This window comes from Natator depressus, chromosome 7, assembly GCF_965152275.1.
Source record: "Natator depressus isolate rNatDep1 chromosome 7, rNatDep2.hap1, whole genome shotgun sequence".
Lineage (NCBI taxonomy): Eukaryota > Metazoa > Chordata > Testudines > Cheloniidae > Natator > Natator depressus.
Window position 1 is genome coordinate 16,840,764 of NC_134240.1, and position 27,644 is coordinate 16,868,407.

The window sequence follows — 27,644 nt, forward strand, 5'->3', positions numbered from 1 at the left end:
ATCAATTATCAGCAGGATGAATGTCTTAATAGTAGTACTTAAACAACTGGAAAAAGTCACTAGAAAAGATGCCTAGCCCTGTACTCTTAAACTGATTGACAACATGAGGGAGCTTGGAGGGAAACCAAATAGAATACTGGCAGCAGTAACAAGAAATACATCCATTGTCTCAAGAATATTGGGATATATAGTTTAGACATAACATTGTCATATCTACTTGAACTATTTAATGAGATGATATATCCCATCAATATCTTCTGTGATACAGTCATTAAGATTTTTAATTAAATTCATTATTTGTCAACTAAAAGCTATACATTGTCCCTGAGTCACAAGCACAGCACAAATCTCCTTGATCTCAATGGACAATATTTTTTTCTTAAATGTATCATCCTATCTGTAAACTTGTGTTTGGGTTGTATTACACAATAATGATAGTCATCTATGGAGACAAGTGGTATGACATGAACCAGGCTTCATACTTATTTATTGTACTGGAAATATATTACAGTAACTAACACAAGAGCTTAAAGTTTTAAAGAATATATTAGCCCTTTTTATACAGTATATCACAATAAGTACAGATCATAAATAGCAGCATCACTTGTGGAGGAGAATGAGTGGTTACAGGTGACATTATACAAATACTTTAAATATTGTTTTTGGACATCTTTTGAGGTACACGCTAGAGGTACAGAAGTGGTGTCTGTATGACAACATATTAACCAATCAAATGAGTGAATATGATGTAGATAACTATTGTTAACAATATAACGGAAAAAAAAGAAAGATTAGGGAAAAGAAAAGGAACATTCACCACAGCCCTCTGATTTGTAGCGAGATATTGTAACAATCCTGGTCTCTTCCTCAGTTTTAACTGGGTTTCTATTTGTCTCCCATCTCCCTATTGTCTGAGCACCTCCTAAGAATTAAAAATAACAGCAATACCAACATTGTAAAAATATATCCTCTGTGTTGTAGATTGTTGTCCATCTCAGGCATAGTCAAGCGTACTCAAAACTAATTTGTGTCCTTCCCACTTATCTAACTGATGAAATCTCCCTTAGGATGTGGTTCCCACACACTCTGGGGTTTTTGATAACTTGATATTTTTGAATTCTCACTTTAAAAAGGACATATTTCCAGAGGTGATCTCTTGGGCTGTGCAGGTAAGCAACAATGGGGAGGAGAGAAGGAGATAGAGAGAGATTGGGATTCCCAAATGCAGTTTGAAGCCATATGACTTTAGCACAATAATCTGGGAATCCTAAATAATAGCTTATTGCTCCAGCTATCTCTATAGCACAGTAGAATGGGTCTGTTTGAGTAAGAGCATCTTGGGATCCTGGATGTTTCCTGTGGGTGCTTCCACAGAAGCAACACCCAGTTTCACATTAATAGGATTTTGCTCAGAGCTTCATGGTGCTTATATGAGTTAAGCATCTGTTGCTAGTCAACAGGACATGTACAAGATCTGATCTGACTCACCCCCAACACCATCATCTTGAGACAGATCTGAAAGATCCACATTTTGTTAGTCTCCCATTGACTTCAGTGGGCTTTGAATCAGAACCTTTAACTCTGGGGAAGCTTTGAGTCCAGAAGCTAAGAACAAATGGCTTCTAGATTGGGCCCCACTCTCAGTGTGTGTTTGGAGAATGCTTTCATTTTGTAGCATGGGTTGGATATGGCAAGGGGTTCCACAACCCTGAGCCAGGGATCAAAACAAACTGGACCATCATAAATGACGTGATGAGCAGGATATGTGTTCTCTGAAATTGTGTGATCCTATCACATTTAGGGTTTTATAGATCCATAGGACAGCTTTGAACTGGATGCAGATAAGAACATCATAAGAACATAGAACATAAGAGCGGCCACACTGGGTCAGATCTAGCCCAGTATCCTGTCTTCTGACAGTAGCCAATGTCAGGTGCCCCATAGGGAACAGAACAGGTAATCATCAAGTGAGCCATCCCGTGTCGCACATTCCCAGCTTCTGGCAAACAGAGGCTAGGGACACCATCCCTGTCCATCCTGGCTAATAGCCATTGATGTATCTATCCTCTATGAACTTATCTAGTTCTTTTTTGAACCCTGTTATAGTCTTGGCCTTCACAACATCCTCTGGCAAAGAGTTCCACAGACTGTGTGTTGTGTGAAAGTATACTTCTTTTTGTTTGTTTTAAATCTGCTGCCTATTAATTTCATTTGTGACCCCTAGTTCTTGTGTTATGAGGAGGAGTAAATAACACTTTCTTATTTACTTTCTCCACAGCAGTCTTGATTTTATAGACTTCAATCATATCTCCCCTTAGTCGTCTCTTTTCCAAGCTGAAAAGTCCCAGTCTTATTAATCTTTCCTCAGATGGAAGCCATTCCATACCCCTACGCATTATTTTTTGGCCCTTTTCTGAACCTTTTCCAGTTCCTATATCTTTTTTGAGATGGGGCGACCACATCTGCACGAGTAATCAAGATGTGGGCATACCATGGATTTATATAGAGGCAATATGATATTTTCTTCCTTATTATCTATCCCTTTCTTAATGATTCCCAACATTCTGTTAACTTTTTTGACTTTCTGACTTTTTTAATTAGCTAGTACAATATAATGTAATATGCTGTTTGTGTTCATTTTAGGACACAGACCAATCTGTTATGTACCAGCTTAGAGGGTTGTGGGGTTTTTTAAGTCCAAGGAATAGTGAATAACAATAACATGTCCTAGACATGATGAACAAATGAACTGCCTTGGCCAGGTCATCACTGAGAGGAACAGAGAGTCTTCTTAAAAACTGAAGGTGGAAGACACTGGGTTTGGTGACTGCAACTATTAAAGTACTCTTTGTAAATAAAGACTCCTCATGATTTCGTGACCATATTATCTTAATACCAGAAAGAATAGCCATTAACTCAGGGTGAGATGTTGGAACTAGCCAGTTCCGTTAAGCATTTCTATCTTCCAAGCAGCATCAGTTCTGTCTTTCCTGGATCCTCTTGAGCCAGCTATTCTCCATCCAGGCTCCAGTTTCATATGTGCAGTGAGATATCAGGGACACCCTACTGTCTCGGTTGGTTAAGAAAGACACACAGACCCAAGTAATGCATACACATATGGGCACAGAATTAAAGTTGCTGCAGTCAAACTCTCACTTTTTTGGGCTTAAAATTTCAAACTTAGTTTTGCATTTTTTTTCTGTTGAATTATTCAATAGACAAAGTTACTAAAATTAAAGATTTCTAGACTAGAAATGTTTTGAATATAAGAAGGATAGAAAAATCTATTTCATTTGAACTTTAATCTCTGGTCATGTATAAAATGCAATAAGTGTGGAGAAATATGATTTATCACAGTAGCTGAAGTCTGGAATTGAATACCATAAAATTCCAAGATTGTGTGTCAGTCAGTTTAGTGGTGCATTGGTGGATGCAAAGAATGAAACAAAAGCTGGAAAATTCCCTCCAATGATGTAATCCTTAGGAGAAAAGGGGAAATCACACCTCAAGAATTCTGCCTAGCTAATTAAAGCCATATGAGTAGCAAGAGGGAGTGGAGAAAGCCCTTATTTTAATACTAAATTTTGGGGAAACAAATAACTTCTGTTGCATTGTGTTTGTCTGTCTTAGGAAAGTGTAATTTCTGTTATAGCCATTGTGAAAAACAAGCAAGGGGCATCAGACAGTTTAGGGGATTGGTAGTGGGATTTTTGAGCCATTCACCTCATGCAGGTGAATGCAGTGATTGAAATCTGGCCAAACTTTACTGTGGCTGAAATTCTTTATCATCGGAAGGCCATTTAGTGACCCAAATGAAATGATTTGGGGAGTCTCAGTACAGTTCCCTAGTGGACAAGTGTTCCCATTGAAATCCCTGTTGACAGTCTCATCCCTTAGCCTTAGAGAGAGGCTAAGAACTGTTTGGGCAAGCAGAGAGTATTAACCTTTCACCTATACATATGGCCTCCCTAGTTCAGGACTGATGCATATCTACATAGGTGAGCATTGATACAGGTTGGTGAGACAATGTGGGGAAGCTGCACTGCTTCTCAGAATACATAACCTTAGAAACCAAGGGCTGGGTCCACTCATCATTGCCTGCTGCCTAGTGGAATCCACAGCCCCAAGTTAGGTGCCCAGGCAGCGCTGGGGAGAGTTATGTGCCTAAGAAAGGGGTTCACAAAAGGCAGCATGCTGAGCAGTGAGCTGCCTGAGCTAGCCAGTAGGAAATGCCAGGACAGAAGTGTGGCCTAAGCCCTGAATGTCAAAGGGAATTAGGTGCCTAACTCTGGACCGGAGAGAGGCACCTTTCTCCACCTGGGATTCACAGCCGTGAATCCTCTTCTGGAGTTAGGGCTGATATAGCTTAGGTGCCTTTCTCACAAAAAATGGAGGTGGTGGTGATCCCCTTATGATTTAGTTTCCTGGCTAAGGCACAGCCTGGGGAGGTGGGAGATTTGGGTTCAAGTTGTGCTCTGAGTCAGACGGAATCGGGATTTGCTGGCCAATGGCTCTTATCTCCCAGTCACATGTTCTAAACACTGGGCTTTGGGTACTGGGGGGGCAGCAGCACCTCCTCATTCTCCTCTTTTTTGTGGGGCCTGATCCAACAGGGGTGCTCAGAGACAGGGGCCTCAATATTTTTTTAATCTAGTCCCCAAATCCTCTACTAGCCCATAAATATTAAATCAATAAACAATTCAAAAGATAAATAACAGGAGCATAGACATCTGCTTTCACTGCCTGTCACTTCACCCAGTTATCTTCTTGGTTTAGTATCTCAGTTAATTACAGTGGGAATGATTATGATATTGCACCCAGACTTCAGGTCAGGAGCAAAACACAAGAGCAGAAGAAATCCAAAGGATCAACGATTCTGGGTCAGACCTTCAGCTGATTTATCTGTCCTCAGTCCATTAACTTCAACTGGGACTATGACAATTTACTCCAATGAGGGTCTCTCTCCCTCTAGTTTCATATAAATCACTCTATTAATAAAAAGTATAGGGAAAGAAAAATATTGGCATATATACTGCTTTATGTTCTGTTTTAGGGTAAAAAAGGCTAGTATATTATATAACAGCATTTTTATCTTTATATAAACCAATTGTCAGTAGTTTCTATGAGTTTCAATGACTTTTTAAATGCATTCAGAATATTACTAGACTTGCAAGATTATTTTCTTGGCACATCCTTATGTGCAAACTTTCTGCTTCTAAGAGACCATGAAATTATGAAATCTGTGTTATATCACAGCATGCAGTCTGTTCATGGAAGTCATAGGCTCACAGCAAGTTTAATCTCTTCCTGATTTAAGACAAGGCCTCACTATTTATTTCTGAGTTGGGTATTTTTAAATGGTTTGAAGTAGTTTACAGAATCCCTTTTAATAACTATAAAGCTGACATACAAGCACATACTACACCTTTCCCTAATGGATGCACAGTTAATAGGTGCATACTCTGAATCAGCAATTTGACTTTGGAAGGTGGTAGTTTTCTGTGATACTGCCGCAATTTTCTCTGTTAGCCATTTGATGTCCTTTGACAGGAGCTGCATGCTTCTGCTTCATTGCTCTGTCCAATTACCTGAATAATTTAATTTCCTCCCAGATTAGCTATTGTCGTTTCTATGTGGTAAGGGTGGAGAGAGACCAAATTGTTTATTTCTCTACACTTAAATCATCAGGTTAAATGCTGTAAAATTTAATAAACTGTTTTGATTTATCACACAAACTATGGATCCATAAATATTCATTATTTTTTACTTAGGCTCTTTTCTTTCTCTCCCTTTTGCAAAGAAGCTCCTATTATAATGGAAAAAGCCGCATACAATATTTAGCTCAAAAGAGGCCCAAAACTCCTTAGAAAATGTATACTGTAGTTTATCTGTGCTTTACATTTTCTGCTTTGCCTTTCTTAGGACTGTGAAATACAAGCTAGAAAACCAGCCATGTGCTAGGTGCTCTGTTTTGTAAGACATGAAAATTTAAGTTGGTTACAGCACTGTGACACTAGAAGAAACAGTTCTTACAATGCTGGCAGGGGAAATCAAAAATTAGTCCTTGTGGATCTGTTTACCGTTGTACTGTCTGCCTTTGTGCTTGGCCTCTGCAGGTGGTAATCTTTCCCAATATGACCCCAATTTTCCCTTTGGTATCTAAGCCCTCCTGCTGTTAGCACCATATTGAAACATAATTCATCACACCCATTACCTGCATAACTATGGTATATAATGTTGTCACTGCAAAGTTGGTATCTGCCAGAACCTTGAAACAGGAGGTATGAATGCTTGTAAGCACATTTAGGTGTTTACCATTATTATCAAACTCATACTCTTCTTCCCCGGTAGGATAACTCTGTTTTGTTCTCTGTCATGTTTTATCACGTTTTTAGGAGGGACTCAGAGCTCACCCGAAAGTAAAAGCAATATTTGTGCCAACTGGAATTTTACAGCTACAGCACCATATTGGTTATGTTCTTCTCCACTTTAATGTGACTTATAGTGGCTTTTCAGAGCATCCCAGTCAGTCGATTTGTGGCCGGAACTGTCACATCCAATATCAAAGATCCTGGTAATATTGGTTAGACATCCTGGCAGAGTGGAACCATGTGTTTTAAAGCAAACATTGATTTCTGCTGTATAATCTTTTAGCATTTGTAGTTTGCCTGGAGCTGTGAAGATGATTCAATGCTCTGCATGTGCGTATGAAAGGGACACACTCCCAAGTGCGGTGTTAAGCTATTCTCTTTTCCATTTATAGGTCTGGTGAGATTTATTTCTTCTCCTTGAGAGGCAGGGTGGAGAAGGGAGGAAAAATTGGAGATCTATTGAAGGGATGTTTAGAGAGTAACAAGATTGTTTTTGGGGATAGGTCACAAAGAAGATTCACCAAGTTGGCCAGGAGTGGCAGGATAGCCTGAAAAAGTTGGCATAACTGAGATAAGCTTGAGAGGTTTAGAAGTTCATTTCAAAACTGATATTTATATTGAATTGATCTGTACCTTGTTACCACCTAAAATCGGAGTTTTGATTGTCTGCATCCCAGAGAGTTAATACCCTCAGAATACTCCCATGGCATGACTTTCTAAGAGGCTGAGCACCAGTAGCTCCCTTTGACTTAAATAGGACTGGTACCTCAAGGTGCTTAGCAACTCTGAAAATCCGGACACCAGAACTTTTTTGAATAATTACTATTGCTTCAAGCAATGAATCTTTTTAGATCATAATCCTTTTATTCACTTTCATTTTGCTGCAGCAGCTATTGATTATATAACCTCTTATCAAAAAGTTTTTGCCTTCCTCTTCAGCATGGGGTTACTTGCTGGTTTGAACTAGACGGAATGGTGTATTCTGCATCACTTGAAGTCTTTAAATCAAAATTTGAGATCTTCAGTAACTCAGCCAGAAGTTATGGGCCTATTGCAGGAGTGAGTAGGTGAGGTTGTACAGCCTGCAACGTGCAGGAGGTCAGACTAGATGATCCTGACAGTCTCTTCTGGACATAAAGTCTGTGAGTTTATCTCTAACAAATAAAAAGAAGAAAAAGAGCCACTGCTGTGTACGCACTTATATCAGTGAATACTTATGTCAGTGAATACCTTAATACAGGATTTTAAAGCTTTTTTACGGGACAAAGGGATGCTGCACTGTCACAGGTGTCCTTTTCTAGATGTAGCATTAAAACAAAGGTCATTCTGATTATTTTCAGTGGCTTTTTCAGGTAGAAATTAAAAACCTGTTCAGTGTTTTTTCCAAAGGGTAGATGTCAGATCTGATGGGCCCAATCCTCTGTGAAAAATTGGTGTAGCTCCACTGAAGTTAATGAAACCCTGATGATTTACACCATCTGAGGGTCTGGCCAGTCCATGAAGTGTTGCTAAGCATGTGGTAGTTGTTGCATGGGATCCCATAGTCACTGATGTCCCAGATATCTAACTCATTACTGTAAAACACTTAGTGGGCCACCTTATGAATGAATATGTTATAAACCCAAATTTTGTGCTACGTAGTCTATTTATTAAATACTTATACTATTACAGGGAATTAAGTAAAATCCATTGTAATTAAATCAAAGAATGGTAGATGGTTATCTGTGGTCCAAACACAATGTTCAAAGAAGTAATTGTAGAGTGAATTGTTTCTACATTTCTATGCCCAATAGAACCAAACATTACTTTCAAGTATTGTGTTTATGGCTAACAAAATCTCTGCCTTTGGTCAAGAGATAAAAGCATGGAAACTTAATTGATGAAGCCAAGGTATGTTTATATATATCATGGGAGGCATGGTTAGTTTCCGAGGGAGATAAATGGTGTGTTTTGCTTTTCCGCTTCAGAGATGGTGATTCAAGTCAGAACCTTTTTTGAACTCTTACCTCATTATTTTAGCAAGAATAAAAAAATCCATCTCACAGTAAAATACATAAGAAAACGCACTCAGGCACCAGTTGTTTTTGAGATGATATATGTATTACATCCTTTGTCAAGCTGTATAAGCAGAAATAATTTATTATGTGTATAGTGTATTTGGAATACTTCATATTCATTTCAGGAGAGCAAGGAGCAGACAGCGATCACTATTTAAGACAAGATACACACAGGTCTGTGGTATTTATTCCCCCTCCTCCCTCCCAATACAAAGCTTCGGGAGCATAATAATTCGTTGAAGAAAACTGAATTATCCTAAACCACACAGTAATGAAAATTCAGTTTCTTCAGATCCTTGGAAATGTAAGTCTTCTAGCACCAGGTTATGCAAAAAAAAAAATTGAAACAATTTCACATTTTCAAGAAATAATAAGTGCTTTTAACAAATATTTTTGGAAGGAAAATAGTGGGGAAGGAAATTTGCTGCTGCTTGTTTCAACACACACTGTCTGAATTACTCATTTTCTTTATTGTACTCAAGCCTGACCATGATAAATGGCATGATCTTGCAGTTCATGGACCTACAAGCTATAATTTTGTTTTTTCTAGTTTGAAGCCAACATCAGCAAGAGAAGTGTTTTCTCATGAATCCAAGAAGGCAATTTAACAAGCCTTTAAAGTAAAAGTAATCTTCCCCCTGACTCTTGCTCAAAAGCTTTGAGCTGAGCTTCCTCTGTTCTCAATTTACTGTCCAAGCTTCTCATCTCAATTGTGGTATCAGTGCTATATTGACTGTTTGCTTCTATTTCAATTCCATCTTCTCTTGTTATTTTTAGATGTCAGCATAAGACAATTATTTATGTAATATGTTGCTGCAACACTCGTTTTCTATGTGGAACAATAGATATCTGAGCAGATATCCTTTTGTAAGAGCTAGATTTTTATTATGAATTATTATTATTATTAGTAGTAGTAGTATTTTTTATTTATTATGTAAAGAAGAACAGTAATTCACCTCCATCCTCTGAGCGGGATTTTATGTAGACATGGAGAGCCTTCCCACGGGAATCAAGTTGCATGAGGGAAAGATAAGGGAAAGGGGCAGACTTACATGAGAGTTGGGTCTTCTTTCCTGCCATATAACAGACGCTCTCAGGATATGGACACTGTGGCTCCTCCCTCTTCAATGAACTTCCCCTGACCCCTTCCCTGTTAATTTTGAAGGTATATCCTCTAGGTAAACTCACAAAGCTTCCTGACCTATCAAACCCCTTTCATTGAGTATCTTCACAGGAGGTAATAATTTAGTAGTAAATTATCAGTTCAGCGGACTAACCTAATAGACCAGTTAATTGCACTGAGCAAAATCGTGCAAGCTATTGTAGCTGCAAAGTCTGACAAAATTTGAAAACTAGTTGTTCAATGTACATAACTCCTGGGATGGTTTTAAGTAGGTAAATAGGCACATCAGGTTGAAAATCATACCAATTCATAGGAAGGAAAAATTTGTTTTAGCATGCAAAGAATAGCTGTCTGCCTTCATCACCTTTTAATCCTGCTGGGGTCCATTTGACAGCTAATTAATTACTTTAGTCATAAATGTATCATGCATGTGTACATTACCCAATGGAATGTATAAAATATGATTTTTAGTACATTGCTTGCTGTGGACACTAATGGATGATGTTGGAGTCTATGTCAGGGGTCTGTTGATTGCAAAGTGTCTTCCTCATGTGATTCATCAATACCGTTGGCTATTTTCTGATCTCATACTGGTTTTAAACACTGCAACTCCATGACTGCATGGGAGGGAGTTATTCATGATTTATACCAATTCAAACTCAGAATTAGAGATGGGCAAAATTTTTCAGAGGAAACTTTTTTTCCTGCTGAAATATTTTTTGAATTCATGTTGCCAAATGGTTTGTCATATCCCCTCAAGAAAATCAGAAAAAAATCAAATATTCATTTTTGATTAACTTGATGAATGATGACATTTTTGAAACAAAATGTGTTTTTTATTCACAATGACTTTTCATTTTTATATTTCCATCTATTTTATTTTTAAAAAAATCTCAACCCAAACCAAAACATTCTGTTCAACCCAAAACCAAGGTGTTGGGTTTTTTAAATTTTTATATTTTTTCAGATTGGATAGTGAACCAAAAAAAAAAAAAAGAGAGAGAACCAGTTTTTTCTCACAGCTCTTATCAGAATCAAAACCACTTTGTTCTGAACTCATTGGATCAAAATAATGTACAATACAAATTCAGGAAAGGGGGAAGATTTTAAAATATATATATGCATATCCAGGAATACCTCTCAGAAAAAAAAATACAAGGGGTGAAATCTCATAGTTGGAGTTTTGTCATTGACTTCTGTGGGGTCGACAACATTTAAGAAAATGTGAAAATACATCAGAAGTCATTTTCAAATGTCTCTGTGTTAGTTCACATCCAACTAAGTTTGCTACATTTTATCAAGTGGCAGAACATATTAATCCAATTCCTCCATGATCTTTCTTGTTTTAATAGCAAATCAGTATTCCCCCAACTCGCAAAATTACCAACTGTTAAAAAGAAAATGTGTTAACAGTAAATTCCTATCATTTTCTTGTCCCTGAAGAGAGTATCACCTTTTGTTTAATTACAGGGCATTGAATTTATATAATCAAATGGTGTGAATGATTCCATAACATTGCCAGTGAAATTTCAGAAAGACCATTTGTATGCCTTCTTTTTTTTCTACAGTAATAGCTGCAATCATCATAGCTACTACCATTTGTTTATCAAATGTCCCTGGGGTGGCATCCTTTGTCATTTTTAAAGCTTCACACTCTACATAATAATCTGCATAGAAATACCTACACTGCTTTGACATCCAGTTATATTTTCAAACCATCCTCAACATTTGCCTGTCCCAAAGAAACTCTCCACTGCGTCTCAAGCACTGCAAAATTTGCAGGAGGATCAGAATGAACAATACAGATGGCTTTACTCATGGTCACAGCTGTTCTTTACTCTAGCAAACCAGGTCAAATTCAATCCTTTTTCCTGTCTTTGGTCTCTACCTTTCTCAATGCCTAGCTCAAGTGTTGGTTCTATAGACCAAGACACCTATTAGGCTTCCCTTCATCCCTCAATCAGACCTGAAGAGTAAGCTGATTATTCACCGTCTCCCAACAGGTATCCGAAAGAACTTCACCAACCAGTTTCTGATGTCCACCAGAAAAATATGGAAACCTGAGCCTCACAAACTTACCCACTCATTGCTATACAACACTGGGCATTTGACACTGTTGTGATTGTGCAGGTTGTGGAAGAGGAATGGTGCTGGTACCCTAAGGGCCAGGAGGACTGGCTTGCTGTCAAAGCCACCAGATTGCCACCTGGTGGGAGAGAAGACTGATCCTAGCCCACAGTTGTTGACTCCATCATGGGATGGAGAGAAGTGCAGGGCCGCTTTTCATTGCAATGACTTGTTTAGTGGCTGTGGTTGCCTTCCAGATCCTGACACTAGTCGTTTTTTTTAAATAATGAGCGGGAAACTAAGGCTGCGTCAGCATGGTGAGCTGGGAGAGGCTAGGATGTAGGGTGCCCTTTCTAGCTTCATTCCTATAGACACCTACACAGGGATCAGATATAATTTGTCTGTTCATCTGGGAAGCAGTGTTAGTAATCTGAGGAAAGAGAGGGGAGGACCATGGGCATACACATGCCAGGTGGCTAAGATTGCACTTTATCCCCTCTCTAGTACAGATCAACCTTGTAAGAGGCCATTGAAACTTTAGTCTGTCTTCCCTCTACTGTTCCCAACTAAAACACAAAACTGCACCAAATGTCAGCATGAAAAAGGTTAAGAATAGTGTGTGTGTGTGTGTGTGTAGGCTAGAGATGACAGAGTTATTAGACAGTTCTAGACATGAATGGACCCATGGTCTCCATGTGGTCCTATACTACTGTGTAACTATGCAATGAAGAATAGAAAGGTTTAAAAAAAGTTCCTTATGTCAGATCTTTTCCAGTCTTAACTGACAATTCTGTCCCCTGGGATGTACTGTGTGCTAAGTCGACCATGTTTCCAGGTGGAAAAACTGGAACAGCACATCAAGAAGTAGTTGTAAGCAGGATCAGCTTTTTATCTCTGATATCACTATGCTCATAACTTGGTATTCCATATCTCTGTAGTAATAAATGTATACACTAGTGAAAATATAACTTGATAATTCTAAATGATCATATTGCACTAACATTAATGATCACATTAGTTTTTGTGTTTGCTTGTTTCAATATAGAGATTGAGTTTTGATCACAGGTGCTTGTGAAATATTCACATTACAAAAGTAAAAAGGCTCAGAAGTCAAGTCTTGCCACTTTGGTATGAACTGAAAAAAAAAGGTTGTTTGATAAATTTTATAAATACCCTGTTCAGAAATAATCCCAATGCAGTTGCATTGAAGTCAATGGAGCTGTGCCCATGTACATCAGCAGAAAGCTTGGACGAGTAATTTAAAAGACATTTTGGGGAGAATGAAGTGTGTCACATGCAAAATCACCCAAAGTTAAATGGTATGGATTTTTTAAAACTATTTTGTACCACTTTAGCTTTTGCTTACATAAGAGTATGCTGATAAGATAGTTTTATAATGTGCAGGTTTATTTATGATTTTGTGCGACATTAACAAATTTTATATGATGTTGAGCCAGGTACTAAACAAAGGACTGCAGTACAGAAGTTGCTAATAGCCTAAAGTATTAGTGAAGGGAAAGCATTGATGGAATGTGTAAAAGATAAGGGATATATTTGTCCTTTCCTCGGCAGCACAGCAGAAGTATGTCAGATTCAGGCGACAGAATTCTATTGCAGTGAGTGGGGTTAGCCACAACACCGCCTACCTCTTCTGTTGCCACCTATGAAATGCAACATGCAAAGGTTGGTTACATGGAGGGCTAAAAAAGAACATCATTTGGGACTTTGGGATGTCACTTTAAAGCACTTTAAATTTCTCGTATCAAATTAGGATATCAGGTGAATTAGCATATTGCTGTTTCTAAAGCACATTACTAATCAATCAATCTGTCCCACTACAAATGTTAGCAATGGGTAATGTCAACAACATGTAGGCAAACATGGGGAAGAGTAGACTTTTTGTGTAAACTACTGGGCCTGATTATTCACCACATCACCATTATTCTACATTTTAGCCAGTGTAACTCCTCTGACTTCAGTGTAGACCAGGGTCGGCAACCTTTCAGAAGTGGTGTGCTGAGTCTTTATTTATTCACTGTAATTTAAGGTTTTGCGTGCCAGTAATACATTTGAATGTTTTTAGAAGGTCTCTTTCTATAAGTCCATAATATATAACTAAACTATTGTTGTATGTAAAGTAAATAAGGTTTTAAAAATGTTTCAGAAACTTCATTTAAAATTAAATTAAAATGCAGAGCCCCCTGGACCGGTGGCCAGGACCCAGTCAGTGTGAGTGCCACTGAAAATCATCTCGCATGCCACCTTTGGCATGTGTGCCATAGGTTGCCTACCCCTGGTGTAGACACACAAAAAAAGTCTTAAATAGAATTTAAGTGATCTGAGGCCCTTGTCCTGCCCCCTGCATAGTGGTGAATTTTATCCACAAAGAGGAACTGCTTTCTAGCTGTACTCTCTGCCTCTTTCCAGTTGGGCACTATTTCTTCCTCTCCTCTCAACCCTCTCCCCTAAACATTTTCATGGAGCCTCAATTACACAGTTTTCCCACAGAGTTGTTCTGTCTCCCTAATGTGAGGGGAAGCACTGCAGTGCCAAGGTTCAACTCAATAATTCCTCACTTAGGCCCAGATGCTGCAAAACACTTAATCATGTGCTTAGTTTTTAAACAAGTCAATGGGACTAGTCACCTGGTTAATCTTAAGCAGGTTTCTGAGTGCCTTTCTGGATCAGGTCCTGACTGTCCATGTTTACCTGACATTTTTGCTTATTTTCTATTTTTGTACATACCCACCAAGAAGGAAGTTTTTAATTAACTTCCTGCAAGTATCGAATAGTAAAGTGAAACATGTAGGCCTGACTTCCAAAGCCACCTGGCGTGCAATGTTGTACATGCTCAATGTGAGTCTTTGCATATGCAGATAGGTCATGTAGGTAGCTAACTGCATGACTTGCTTGTCGATATTCCTGATTTTTGTGTGCATACCAGGTATTTTTGTGCATTATTATAATTTTTATTAATTAGTACTGTATTCTGGGAGAACACAGATGTCCCATTGTGTTAATGTGAAGAAGTTGCAATCTAGACACACACACACGTACACACACACATACACATATATGTATAAAAATATTTTATAGGGGAGGCTGGATGCTAAGCCAGACTCTGGGACTTTTACTTCTCAATAACAGTATCCACATGACAAGTTAGTGGTCAGCAAGCTGGTTCATGGTAGATTCTCACTGTGCACAAACTTGCCTTGTAGCTAAGTCTTGAGAACAGTCATGTCAGAACAATGAGAAAAGTGTGTGTGTTTGTCCTTTAGAAATGACCCTTTCCAGTCATTTGCCATTTTTAGCTTTATATCTATTAAAATGGACCTGATTAAAAATAACAGAGCGGGAGCTGCGGCCTAGTTTATTAGGTAGTATTTCAAAGTATTCTTTCATGGCTCACAGAAATTTCCACTGACCTCTGAACATTACTTTGACCCTAGTTCGCCCAGGGAAGAAGGTACTTTGGTCCAGACTATCCCAACCCAGGAAGATTGCGGTGTAAAGAGTAACATTGGCATGTTATCACACCATACTTAAGGGATGATTACGTTATATGTACGCAGGAGTGAGCAGTGTTTTTGAAAATTAGAGAATAACTAAGCTTCAGGGCAGGCATTATTTACTGCTCAAAGGTTCCAGTCCCTGTGGGGAAAGAGAGAGAATGTGTCCATGGGAATTAACAGCAGGCACCTGGAAATATGGAAAGGCTGTTGGAAAGGCATGGTGAGCATGAGAAGAGGAGTGCTGAGCCAGATCTGAGAAGGGAGAAGACAGGATTGCTTCATATATAATTCTTTACATGTGTCAGACCATAAAAGAATACAAGCCTTGCGGAAGGCATGGTTTTTTTAGATAAAGTTATTGTTTCTTGGAACCTCCATAAATCAAGCTGTCCAAAGAGAGCAGATACATGTTTATTTTTGCAGTTGACGATATTTTTGGAGTTAAATATGAAAATACTTCCCAAAAGAAGGGCTTCCTCTGCTTTCCATACTTTATATTTCCTTATGGTCTACCATAACCATAACCAACCTAGGCTGTGATCTCAGCCAAGCAGAGCTTAGGTGGAAAATGTGCAAAGAAACCTCAGTTTGATGCAGGAAGTGCTGTTGATTAACAGTGCTAATCTGATCCATCTAATCCAGCCTTAAATCAGCATGATTTTAGGACGTGCTGTGTTGCTTGAGGTTCTTCATTTTTTCATAAGATGTTAAAGGAAGGTTTTGTCTGCACTGCACAGGATAGCAGCAGAGCTGCTCTTTGTGAAGATTATTGTGTCTCTTTTGCATTAGTTCAGGCACTGAACAAATTATTAAACATCTTTGGATCCAGAAGTTAGTTGTACTTTTTAGTAGGATGGGTTTAAAAACAAAATACAAGGAATATACATGTGTAAGATGGTATTTCCATCCCCTTTTATTGTCTGCAGAATGCCAAGATAATTTCTGTGTGGTGGGAATAGCAACCGAGACAAAAGAGAAAAGACTATAAACCGTTTATATTTAAGTTCTCTTGTTTTCCATCATTTTGTAGCCACAGAATACAATCGCTATCCAGGAATTGTGGCTCCTGAATCTAAATTTTCATTAAAAATACGTTTCTCAACTTTATGGTTAGATAAGGAGCAATAGGGTGTGGTCTTCAACCAACCTGACACAATTGGTCTGAAACAGCTTTGAACTGACCTATTCATCTCAATGGGATGGACCAAGGTTGATTCTAATACCGACATAAATGTGAAATAAATCAGGCTGAGAAAAATCTTTTTTTAATCTGTTTGTGAGTTAATGGAAATGCAAAAAAAAATATATTTCAAAGTATTAAACTTAATTTCCCATAATCATAAGGAGAAACAATTCAGTGGATGATTTTAAAAAAAAAAAAATCATGTCGACCAAAAAAAAAAAAAAAAGGCAATTTGCTGCTGGACTCAGATTATGTTCACCAACTTTTAATTTCCAGCACATGCTTACACTTTATGAACTCTCTATACAGCCTTTTATAAGAGAAATGCTCTTGACTGTAATGTCCCAGTTATTGCATATCTAGTCACTGGATGCACAAGAATTAAGAGCCTGATCCCACAGTGCTTTACTCATGTTAGGTATCCTTATTCACCCAAGCAGTGCCATTGATACTATATGTGCTTTAAAAATTGCTAGCTAATACATCTGTATATTCAAGACCAATCTAATCTTCTCTTGAGCTTTTTAAGGCAATTTTCATCATTTGCATGAATAAAACAAGAATGTGGAAAACATAGGAATCTAAAATTCAGATGAAAATCCTTTATGTAAAATAAATGATAAAATCTGGGTGCCTTTGCATCTGAATGATATCCTTAGGGCCTAATTTTCTCTAATGTGCTCCTTCAAAGTCTGATCTCTGATGCCAGCACGGCATGTTTTAAGCTGTACAAAGTTAAAATTTGTAAAGTTTTTAGAGCCTTATCCTCCTACATCTTATTCATGTGAATAGTCCTTTTTTAGCAACAAAACTAGTTATTCTGTGGCACATACAGAATGGTACAATTTCCTTCTGCCCGAATTAATTCTGCTGTGAGTTCCATGTGGGAATAGGGGTCTGTCCATAAAGACCTCATTGCAGGATCAGGGCCCAAAATAAACAAACTTTAGCACAGGTTACTGTTGTCTTCTTCAGAAATATACTGCACTTCATTGGCTAAGAAAGAATCATCCCTTCCCATTATCCCTAAATATAGGGAGGTCACAGTGTCCATCAGATTTCAAATAAAATGGGTTTCATTCTCTCACATGCTTTTTGCTAGACAATCAATTAAATGCTCGCAATGCATGTGCGCAATTGGCCAATGTTGTTAACCAGCGAGGTTCACTGCTGGCTCTTTCACAGTGTGCAAAAATACACAAGACCTATTCCTGTGCAATACTTCTCCTACTAATACTCCATGCAGCACGAAGGGGGCAGGACCATGTTCCCAGTCCTCAATCTGTACCAGCCAGTAGAGCTATTGAGGCCCAAATAGGGAAGCATGATTTACCATCCTAAAGGATAATGCTGCATCCCTGAGCACTGAGAAGTTTCAGGAGGAATTGTACCTCCTGAGGCACAATCTCTGCCAGAGCAGCCACATGTGTTGCGTGGCTCCACACCACCCCTTACTCAGGTCTGCACCTTATATGACATAACAGCCCTAAGATTGGAAACTGCCTTCTGCTCCCATTGTTCAGCCTTACACTGGCCAGCCATAAAAGGCATTCATGAAGTAAGAGGTTTCGTGCGTAATTTACATCTCAATCTTTGTGTTTCAAAATACTGATTTGCATTCATCAGAAGTATTTGCAAAGAGTTATCAAATACATGAAACAAGGAGTGAAATCTCTGCATGTAAATTGCATTTCATGTGTAAATGTATCTAGTAATTTCCCTTACAGTTCCCATTTGTCATGAGACTCATTGTGCATCACTCAGTTTCTCGTTCTTCAAAGGTTCTTCTCTTGCCCTCTCCTCCTTCCGTCATTGTGCAATGTGTACGTTAGGGAACCTCACTGGAATTATAGAACCAGATGCTGTAAAAGGCACTGTTGACTAAATATTACTACAAGATCACCAGTTAACTGTAGGGAATAGAAATGAACGACCTTATGCACCCAAATAAAAATGTTACTGACATTCTATGCTCTGATGAAAACAAGTGCAAGCTGCATGTTATGCAGACTGATTACAGCTTTTGCAGTTGCACTAGTGTTGATTTATGCTTTAGGGCTTTAGACCAAATCCTCAGCTGGTATAAATCAGCATTGCTCCACTGACATCACTTGAGCTGCACCGGTGTGCAACAGCTGAGAACCTGGCCTGCTGCCTTCGAACACTATACTCTCCTGTCCTCAGAATGTCTTAGTTTGATGGGTTACAAAGGATCTGTATAATTTACTATTAATCCAGGAAACTCATTGCCATGGACTAGCTGCATAGTCAGTGAAATCTGGCTTAGAGAAGCAGAAAATAGATTTATGTCCAGGGTGAGATATATGTATATATATAGCTCACCATCCATAACCTCTTACAAAAAAGGGCTAAGCCCGGTGGACATTATAGCTAAGGAAATTAGTCAGAGAGAAAGAAAAAATAGTTTGATGTTATACTGATGTATTATGTCAGTGGGCCAAATTTAGTTCTGGTGTAGCCACATTGACTTTTCTTAAAAACTGTGACACATCGTCATGGAGAGAAGCCAATGATTATAAGCTACTGGTATGAACATGCTTGAATAACTGGGAGATTTCTGCTTTCTGACCTGCATGATGGATCTCAACCCCTATACAGTGTTCTCCCTACCCACCTTTTGGCACCAGTGGGAAGTCAGAAGGATCAGAATCCATCATGTGGACCTGACAGGAGAATTTTGCCCTTCGTTTATATTATAAACTGCAGGTTCAAAAATTCAGGAGACTCTTTATTTATCTAATTAATTTTGTTCTTACCTAAGATCCATATTAAAAAAGAAAAAAAAGATACTTTCATACTAGGTAAGATTTAAAAAAATATCTCTTAGTTACAGCTTGATATATGTTTATTCCCTTTTGCTCTTTTCATGATTTTCTTAGACTCTAAAACATTTTGTGCTGAAACTTGCATTGTGTCCACCCAACCCATCTGCTTCTCATACTGTGAGGCTGTTGTAAAGTCATCATGTTGCATTTATGACACTGTCCTGATTTCAGAGGGAGTCCTTTACTCCATTGCATTACTATTCTATAACCGGTTATTCCCCATTTTGTAGTTGTGCGTTTGATTTTTCCTTTCTAACTGTTATACTTTGCATTTGTCTTTATTGAATGTCACCTTATTGATTTCAGACCAATTCTCTAATTTATCAAGGACATCTTGAATTATAATCCTGTCCGCCAAGTGTTTGCAACCCCTCCTAGCTTGGTGTAATCTGCAAATTTTACAAGCATACTTTCCACTCCATTATCCAAGCTATGAATGAAAAGATAGACCCTTGCAGGACCCTATTAGAGATGCCCTCTCAGTTTCACAAAAACCACTGATAACTGCTCTTTCTGTATGTTTTTTCCATTATTATTATTATTTATGAATTATTATATATTGTTACCAGTTTAAAAGAGATATTAAGGGACCCACTTCTCCTTTCAAGTACACCAGTATAACGTCACTGACATCAGTGCAGCTTCTCCTCATTACACTAGTGTCACTCAGAAGGGAATCAGACATTAAGAAATCTGTGCAGAGGTTATACTTTTAAATGGCAGTGTAGTTGTATATGAGTAAGAGAATATATATGGTGTATATCTAGATAGAAATAGAGATAAATATACATATCTGAACATATAAAATATAGACAGATATTTGTATTTGGTCCATCATATATTTTCACAGTCTTGAAGTCCTTTCTCTTGCAAAAGTCCATTGAAGATAATACGAGTTTGGTCTGAGTGCGGAGTGAATAGAAATTGAGTAAGCACTTTAGTTTTAAGCTATGTGCTCCTTTATAGTTATATACTCATTTACTGAAGACATTTTATGTCCTCCACTGGTGTTCTTAACCAATATAATAGCAACTGTTATCCAGATAAAGCCTAGCAAGTTTAGGAATGTTCAAGTTCTTCTGAGAACAGGTATTTGGAAAAATGAGGGCAGTGTGGGCATTTAACTGTGCTAGTGCATTTTTCTTGACATCATAAGAACAGATTGGTTTGCAGTGAGAAATATTGCATCCCAGAAGCAGTATTGCCTGGTGTGAACATTTTTCCTGGATGCGGGCATACAGTATATGCGAGGAGCACCTGCAATATTTTGGTCCCTTTTTTGGCACTCACATATTTATTACATTGTCTCTAAACCTGTGTAATTAGAGCAATCCTTGAGACCCGAGCCTTGTTCCACTTTATGTATTGAGTATCCTCTGAAAAGATAAGTTTAAACAAAATTACAGCACTTCCAGTTATGTATGTGCGTAACATCTTTAAACGAAGGACGTGTTATGGATTTCTTTAATTCATATCTCACAGTACTAGCATTCTCTGAGTATTGCACATACCATTTTTGCTAACAAGCTTAACTGCAAGCCAGCAGTATGCAAATCCATTTTATATTATTTGGGTACTTATATTACTCATTTTGAATAAACAGCAGAAATTTGAAATACGGTTGTTGAAAAGTTACCAGAATTTAAAAGACAGCTTTAATAAAATTACTAAACAAGTTGAACTGTTACGTTTATAGTGTTCATCTTCCCTAATGGGGGAATCTGGTTTCAGTTAAAAGAGAGTTAACTCTAGATTTACACTAGCGTAACTGAAACCAGAATCTGACCTTCACATGCTGAATAAAATATAAAATAAATAAAGCTATACTTGCAGAGTATGCCCTAAATCAGAGCAGTAAGAGCTTTTGCAAGATCCTGAGTGTCCTCAGCTGCTACTGATTTCATGGTAGTTGATGCCCATTGGTAGAGAAGAGCTCTCAGTAATTTGCATCAGGATCAGATTCTATGTTAGTGGCTGTTATTTGTAAACTCAATAGAAGGTTTTTCAGAATGTTAATAAATTACTAAAGCCTACTTAAGTGTTACTCTTCTCTTTCTGTTGCATCTCACAAAGCATGATGCTTTGTTGCCTAGACGTTTAGCCCATCTCAAGAAGCATGATTATACTTAACACCTCCTCTTTAAGTGCTACTGCATATTTCCCAATCATTTTATTTGTAATAGTGTCTCATGTGTTATGTCTCCTAGCTCTACATACAAACTACCACACTTACAATATCCATGAACTTAAGTGCTTCAGTGGCCCTGGGGATGCTTTACATGCCGAAAGTGTACATCATCATCTTCCATCCTGAACTAAATGTCCAGAAACGGAAACGCAGCTTCAAGGCCGTAGTGACGGCAGCGACCATGTCATCACGGCTTTCGCACAAAGCAAGTGACAGGCCCAATGGGGAAGCAAAAACAGAACTTTGTGAAAATGTAGACCCAAACAGTAAGTATTTCTAAACCTATTACTTGGCTATTTGTGTGTTCTGGGAATGTGTTGACCAATATTCAATTTTTAGATCCTTCATATAATCTGATCTCCTCAATTAAAGTTTTTATGTAATATATTTCTTTTAATATCTCCATGGATGTCCTTTTTATGACATTCGCTCTTTTCTTCCCACCTTTTGATGCTTGCCTACTAGGCAAAACTCTTCAGACTATGCTTGATAGCTGGGAGCTACTCCTCCTCCTCCTTCTCCTCCTCTGGGAACATTGCTCTAAGAACAGTAACCTTTTAGAGTATTGACCCCACCACTGTGCAATAATACACGCCCTGATGTAATGAGATCTAAGTTCCATCCTAATCCCTGCAGCTATAATGTCCAGTCTGAACTGTGGAGGCAGGACTCAAACCACAGTATTCAGGAGCAGTGGGTTGTCTTAATCCTTTCTGTGTTAATGTACTTGGGCTGTGGTTATTTACTTATAACATGCATAAACAAATACTTGTACACACACAAAGAAACCTCTGTTAAACGCCCTGAGAGAATTCCCATCTAATGGTTTGATCCATCTCCCTGTAAGAAAGATATATCTCACTGAAGTTCATTTGAGTCTTTCCACTGATTTTGGAGGAATCTGGACAGAAAGGATGTTTCCAGTTTCTTTAATTTCCTTAATGTGGATGTCATGGTATAGTGTAGCACAAAATCACATACTGAGGCCATCACATTTTATTTGCATTTGTATTTGAACCTGCATGGCATTCAGGAAGGGAGATAGCTGCACAGCATACTGTAAAGGTTTAGACACATCTGCAATTTTGTGTAAACCAGATCAGAACGTGAAGAAATGCCCTTTCTTTGCTCAGATTCAGTTCATCCATTTGCTGCTGAAACCTCTGCCACTTTCTGTCTGTTAAAGGATGGCCTGAATAGCTGCCCTGAAGTAGAAATTCCACTGCCAAAGCAAAGTGGAAATGGCTAGCAAACACAGCATTTCCCCTGCGTGGTTGTATCATACAGCTGTACAAAATATGTTCTAATTGAACTGAGAAACCAGGATTTTTTCTTCAAAAGGGATGGGCACCCTTATTAAGGATTGGTGGTAGAGTCACAGTCATTAAAGGAAACAGTCCTGATCAATCGGGGCCAATATTCTGCCATTCTTACTCAGGCTGAATAGAACCTTACTCATGAGGATTGCTAAAGAAGTCAACAGGATAGGATTACTTGAAGAGTAAGGAGCTACCCTGAATGAATTAAGGAGGCAGAATTTTACCCTAAATTAAATTCCTATTATTCAGTACAGTAAATCTGTCTATTTCATCATATAAAATCCCTCCCCTCCGAAATTATCCCTGTCCTTTAAATCCACTCACTGCTGTGATTTCTGTGCTGCTAAGGTCCAGTCACACAATGTTCTGAGCACCTTCAACTTCCACTGATTTTAACACCTAACACAGCCAAGCCTGAGATGAACTAAATTGGCCTTTTGAATGAGGAATGGGAGAAGAGAGGGAAGGAGGAACAATAACAACAAAAGCATAGGAAGAAGGAATCTGCTAAGATGAAATATAGCTAGAGAAGGGAATGAGAAAATGAGTGTGTAATTGAGCGGCATTTTCACAGATTACTATTCTCGTGGAGCTGATGGGAATATTTTTTTCATGGAAAATTTTGACTTTTCAGTAAAAAATCAAAAGCTGAAAAAACAAAAATTGTCAGTCAAATGCTTTTGGTTTAAAGTGGAAAAATTCAGTCGGGAAATACTGCCTTGGTGACTTATGGGATAGACATCTGAGGTGCCTCGTGACCTTGTTTTCCTCCATGGGTCAAGATCCTTGACTGGACTACATAAGAGCAGTCATACTGGGTCAAACCAATAGTCCATCTAGCCCAGTATTGTGTACCCGACAGTGGCCAAAACAAGATGCTTTAGAGGGAATGAACAGAATTGAGTGATTCATCCCCTGTCAGTTAGAAGTATAGGGACACAAGGAGAATGGGGTTGCATCTTTGACCATCGTGGCTGATTGCCATTGATGTCCTCCATAAACTTATCCATTCTTTTTTGAACCCAGTTATACTTTTGGCCTTCCCAACAACCCAGGGCAATGAGTTCCACAGGTTGGTTCTGTGTTGTGTGAAGAAGTACTTCCTTTTGTTTGTTTTAAACCTGTTGCCTATTAATTTCATCAGATGACCCCTCGTGTTATCTGAAGGGGTAAATGGCACTTCCCTATTCAGTTTCTCTACACCATTCATGATTTTATAGAACTCCATCATAACCATTTTAGTCATCTTTTATAAGATGAACAGTTTCAGACTTTTTAATTTCCTCGTATAGAAGCTGTTCCATAACTCTACTGATGTTTTGTTGTCGTCCTCTGAACCTTTTACAATTCTAATATATATTTTTGAGATGGGACAACCAGAACTGCAAACAGTACTCAAGGTGTGGGTGTACCAGGCATTTATATATATTATCTGTCTTATTATCTATCCCTTCCCTAATGGATCCTAATATTCTGTTAGCTTTTTTGACTGCTGCTTCACATTGAGTGGTTGTTTTCAGAGAACTACCCACAATGACTCCAAGATCTTTTTATTGAGTTGTAACAGCTAATTTAGACTCCGTCATTTTGTAGATATTGTTGGGATTATTTTTTTCCAATATGCATTACTATGCACTTATCAACATTGAATTTGTCGCCCAGTCACCCAGTTTAGGGATATCACTTCGTAAGTCTTTGCAGTCAGTTTTGGACTTAACTGTCTGGATTAATTTTGTATTATCTGCAAATTTTGTCACTTCACTGTTCCTCCACCTTTTCCAGATCATTTGTGAATAAGTTTAACAACACAGATCCCAAGAGAGATCACTGGGGGAGCCCACTATTTATCTTTTCTGAAAACTGACCATTTATTTCTACTCTTTGTTTCCTATCTTTTAACCAGTTCCATGAGAGGGCCTACCTTCTTATCCCATGACTGCTTACTTTTCTTAAGAGCCTTTGGTAAGGGATCTTGTCAAAGAATTTCTGAAAGTCCCAGTACACTAAATCAACTGGATCATCCTTTTCCACATGCTTGTTGACTCTCACAAAGAATTCAAATAGATTGGTGAGGCATGATTTCCCTTTAGAAAAACCACATTGACTCTTCTCCAACCTATCGTATTTATTTATCTAGGTGTGTTATCATTCTGCTGTTTGCTATAGTTTCAACCAATTTGCCTGGTACTGAAATTAGGCTTACCAGTCTGTAATTACCAGGATCACCTCTGGAGCCTTTTTTAAGAATAGGCATTACATTAGCTACCCTCCAATCATCTGGTATAGGAGCTGATTTAAGGTTACATACCACATTAAGTAATTCTGCAATTTCATATTTGAGTTCCTTCAGAATTCTTGATGACTTATTCCTGTTTAATTTATCCGTTCATTCCAAAACCACCCCTATTGACACCTCCATCTGGAATAGTTCCTCAGATTTGTCACCTAAAAAGAATGGCTCTGGTGTGCGGATCTCCCCCATATCTGCTGTGAAGACCAATGCAAGAATTTGTTTAGTTTCTCTGCAAAGGCCTTGTCTTCCTTGAGTGCTCCTTCAGCACCTCAATCTTCCAGTGGCACCACTTCCTGTCTGGCAAGCTTCCTGCTTCTGATGTACTTAATTATTTTGTTGTTACTTTCTGTATCTTTAGCTAGTTGTTCTTCAGATTCTTTCTTGGCCTACCTTTTTATACTTTTACAGTTGACTTGCCAGAGTTTATGCTCCTTTCTATTTTCCTCACTAGGATCTGACTTCCAATTTTTAAAGGATACCTTTTTTACTCTGCTGTTTAGCCATGGTAGCATTATTTTGGGGCCCTTAGCATTTTATTTAATTATTTACTGGTTTGTTTATTTATTTAGCGATTTAGTGAATATGCTTTGAGCCATATTATAGTGTTTTTAAATAGTCGCCATGCAGTTTGCAGTCATTTCAGCCTTGTGATTTTTCCTTTTAAATTCCATTTAATAAGTTTACTTGTCTTTATGTAGTTCCCCTTTTTGAAGTTAAATCCTACTGTGGTGAGTTTCTTTGGCATTTTTCCCCTGAAAGGATGTTAAATTTAATTTATATGATGGTCGTGATTACCGAGTGCTTCAGCTGTATTCACCTGTTGGACCACATGCTGTATTCCATTTAGGACTACATGAAGAATTGCCTCTCCTCTTGTGGTTCCAAGACAAGCTCCTCCAAGGCACTCTAGTTCACCCATCTTACTATTAAGACTTCTAGTAGTTGCGTATAAGCACTTGTACATTTTGTCAGTATTCAGTGCTCTCTTTCATGTTACATTTCACTGCTCCTCACTAGCTCCTACCAGTATTTTACCAACTTCTTTCCTATCATCTTTATTAGGAGATAGAGTTCTCCCTTTAATAAATTCATCCCTAAGGGATGTCTCTGCCAGAACCATGTGCTCATCTGCACTTGTCGGCTTTCCCCCAACCCTTACTTTAAAAAATCCTCTACTAACTTTTTAATTTTACATGCCAGCTGTCTGGTGCCATTTTGGTTTAGGTGGGGCCCATCTCTCCTGTTCCTAAAAAGGTACCCAGTTCCGAATAAACCTAAAACCCTCCTCCCTACAGCATCCATGATCTGTTTTGTCTTTGTGGCCCTGTGCATGGAACTGGAAGCATTTCAGAGAATACTACTATGGAGGTCCTGGGATTTACATCTCCTATGATGCACCTTGATGGCATTTCTTAATTGACCCTTTTGCAGTTGATGCATATTCAGTTTTGAATTTTGTGTAATTAAAATTTTCAATGAAAAGGAGACTTCTTCATGAAAAAGGTTGTCTAGTTTAGAGTCCAATTTTCCTTAGAAAACCTGTTTGGGTTTTTTTTGCCATTCCTATGTTGTAGGCTTGGATTTCCAAAAGCACCTAACAGAGTTCGGTGTCCAAATCTCATAAAAATCAACGAGGTTTAGGCACCTAACTCTGTCAATCTCCTTTGAAAATCCCATCCTCAAGGACCAATTTTTGATCTCTTTTATACTACTTTTTTAAACTAGAGTACATTGTTACTGAGAGCAGAATCTTACAAAGGGTAATAAAATTAATAATAATTAATAATAATTCTAACTCACATATGCAGGGAGAACGTTTTTTGTATTCTCCTTCATATGCATATCATATTCCTAAATATCTATGTACATTTCTCAAGTTGTCTCATCAGGAGCAGTATGACTACATACTGTGTTAACCTTTCTGCAAATACTATATTGTGTAATTTTACATGATTAACAAGCTGAAATTTTCTTTGAAGTATATATATATATGTGTATGTGTGTGTGTATGTGTACATACACATGCAATATTATTCTATGTTAATACTATAGATATTCTACATTTATAGAACACGTGCACTCATGACAATTGTTAGAAAATCTAATCTAACAAGCTAGACAGCTCATGTGCTTAAGATGTTTTAGTACCATGACCCTGCAACATTAATGTTAATGAGAGCCTTGCCATTGACTTCAATGAGTGTAGGCTCAAACTCATAGGACATATTCTGTGAACTTCTAGATTGGATAATTTTGGTGAAAAATGTTGAAATTTCACTTTTCAATGTCCAAATATTTTAAAAGAAATATTGGCAGAATTCTTGCAACTGTTTTGGTGTTTCAGACAGCTATAACAGATGAGGACTCTTTCATTTTTAAAAAAGCATTTCAGAGAAATGTTGAAAAAATTCAAATATCAAAAAGACACTGAAAAGTTTGTGGAAAATTTTTACCAGTGTTTCAGTAATAAAATGTTTTTTCTAGCGCTGATGGAACAAACATTTGATGAAATTTCAGAATTTTGAAATTTGAAAAATATACAAGAACAATGGTCCTCCTCCTCCATTTTTCAAACAACTATCAGCTGGTCATTTTTTTTTAATTTCTAAATGTTGATTTTTCCCCCCTAAAATTATTGTAAGTGTTCTTCCGTCCCCCCTCCCCCTTTTCTGTGTGACCCAT

The 27,644-nt window shown here is 38.0% G+C and overlaps 1 protein-coding gene across 2 annotated transcripts in view; it reads left to right on the top strand.

Moving 5' to 3' along the window:
- GRM7 (glutamate metabotropic receptor 7) overlaps positions 1 to 27,644 on the top strand; it is a 541,384-nt gene that overhangs the window by 448,292 nt on the left and 65,448 nt on the right. For both annotated transcript variants that reach the window (XM_074957549.1, XM_074957548.1), the window contains exon 9: positions 21,370 to 21,616. In XM_074957549.1, coding sequence (XP_074813650.1) covers positions 21,370 to 21,616 — 247 coding nt within the window. The remainder of the gene's footprint in view (positions 1 to 21,369; positions 21,617 to 27,644) is intronic.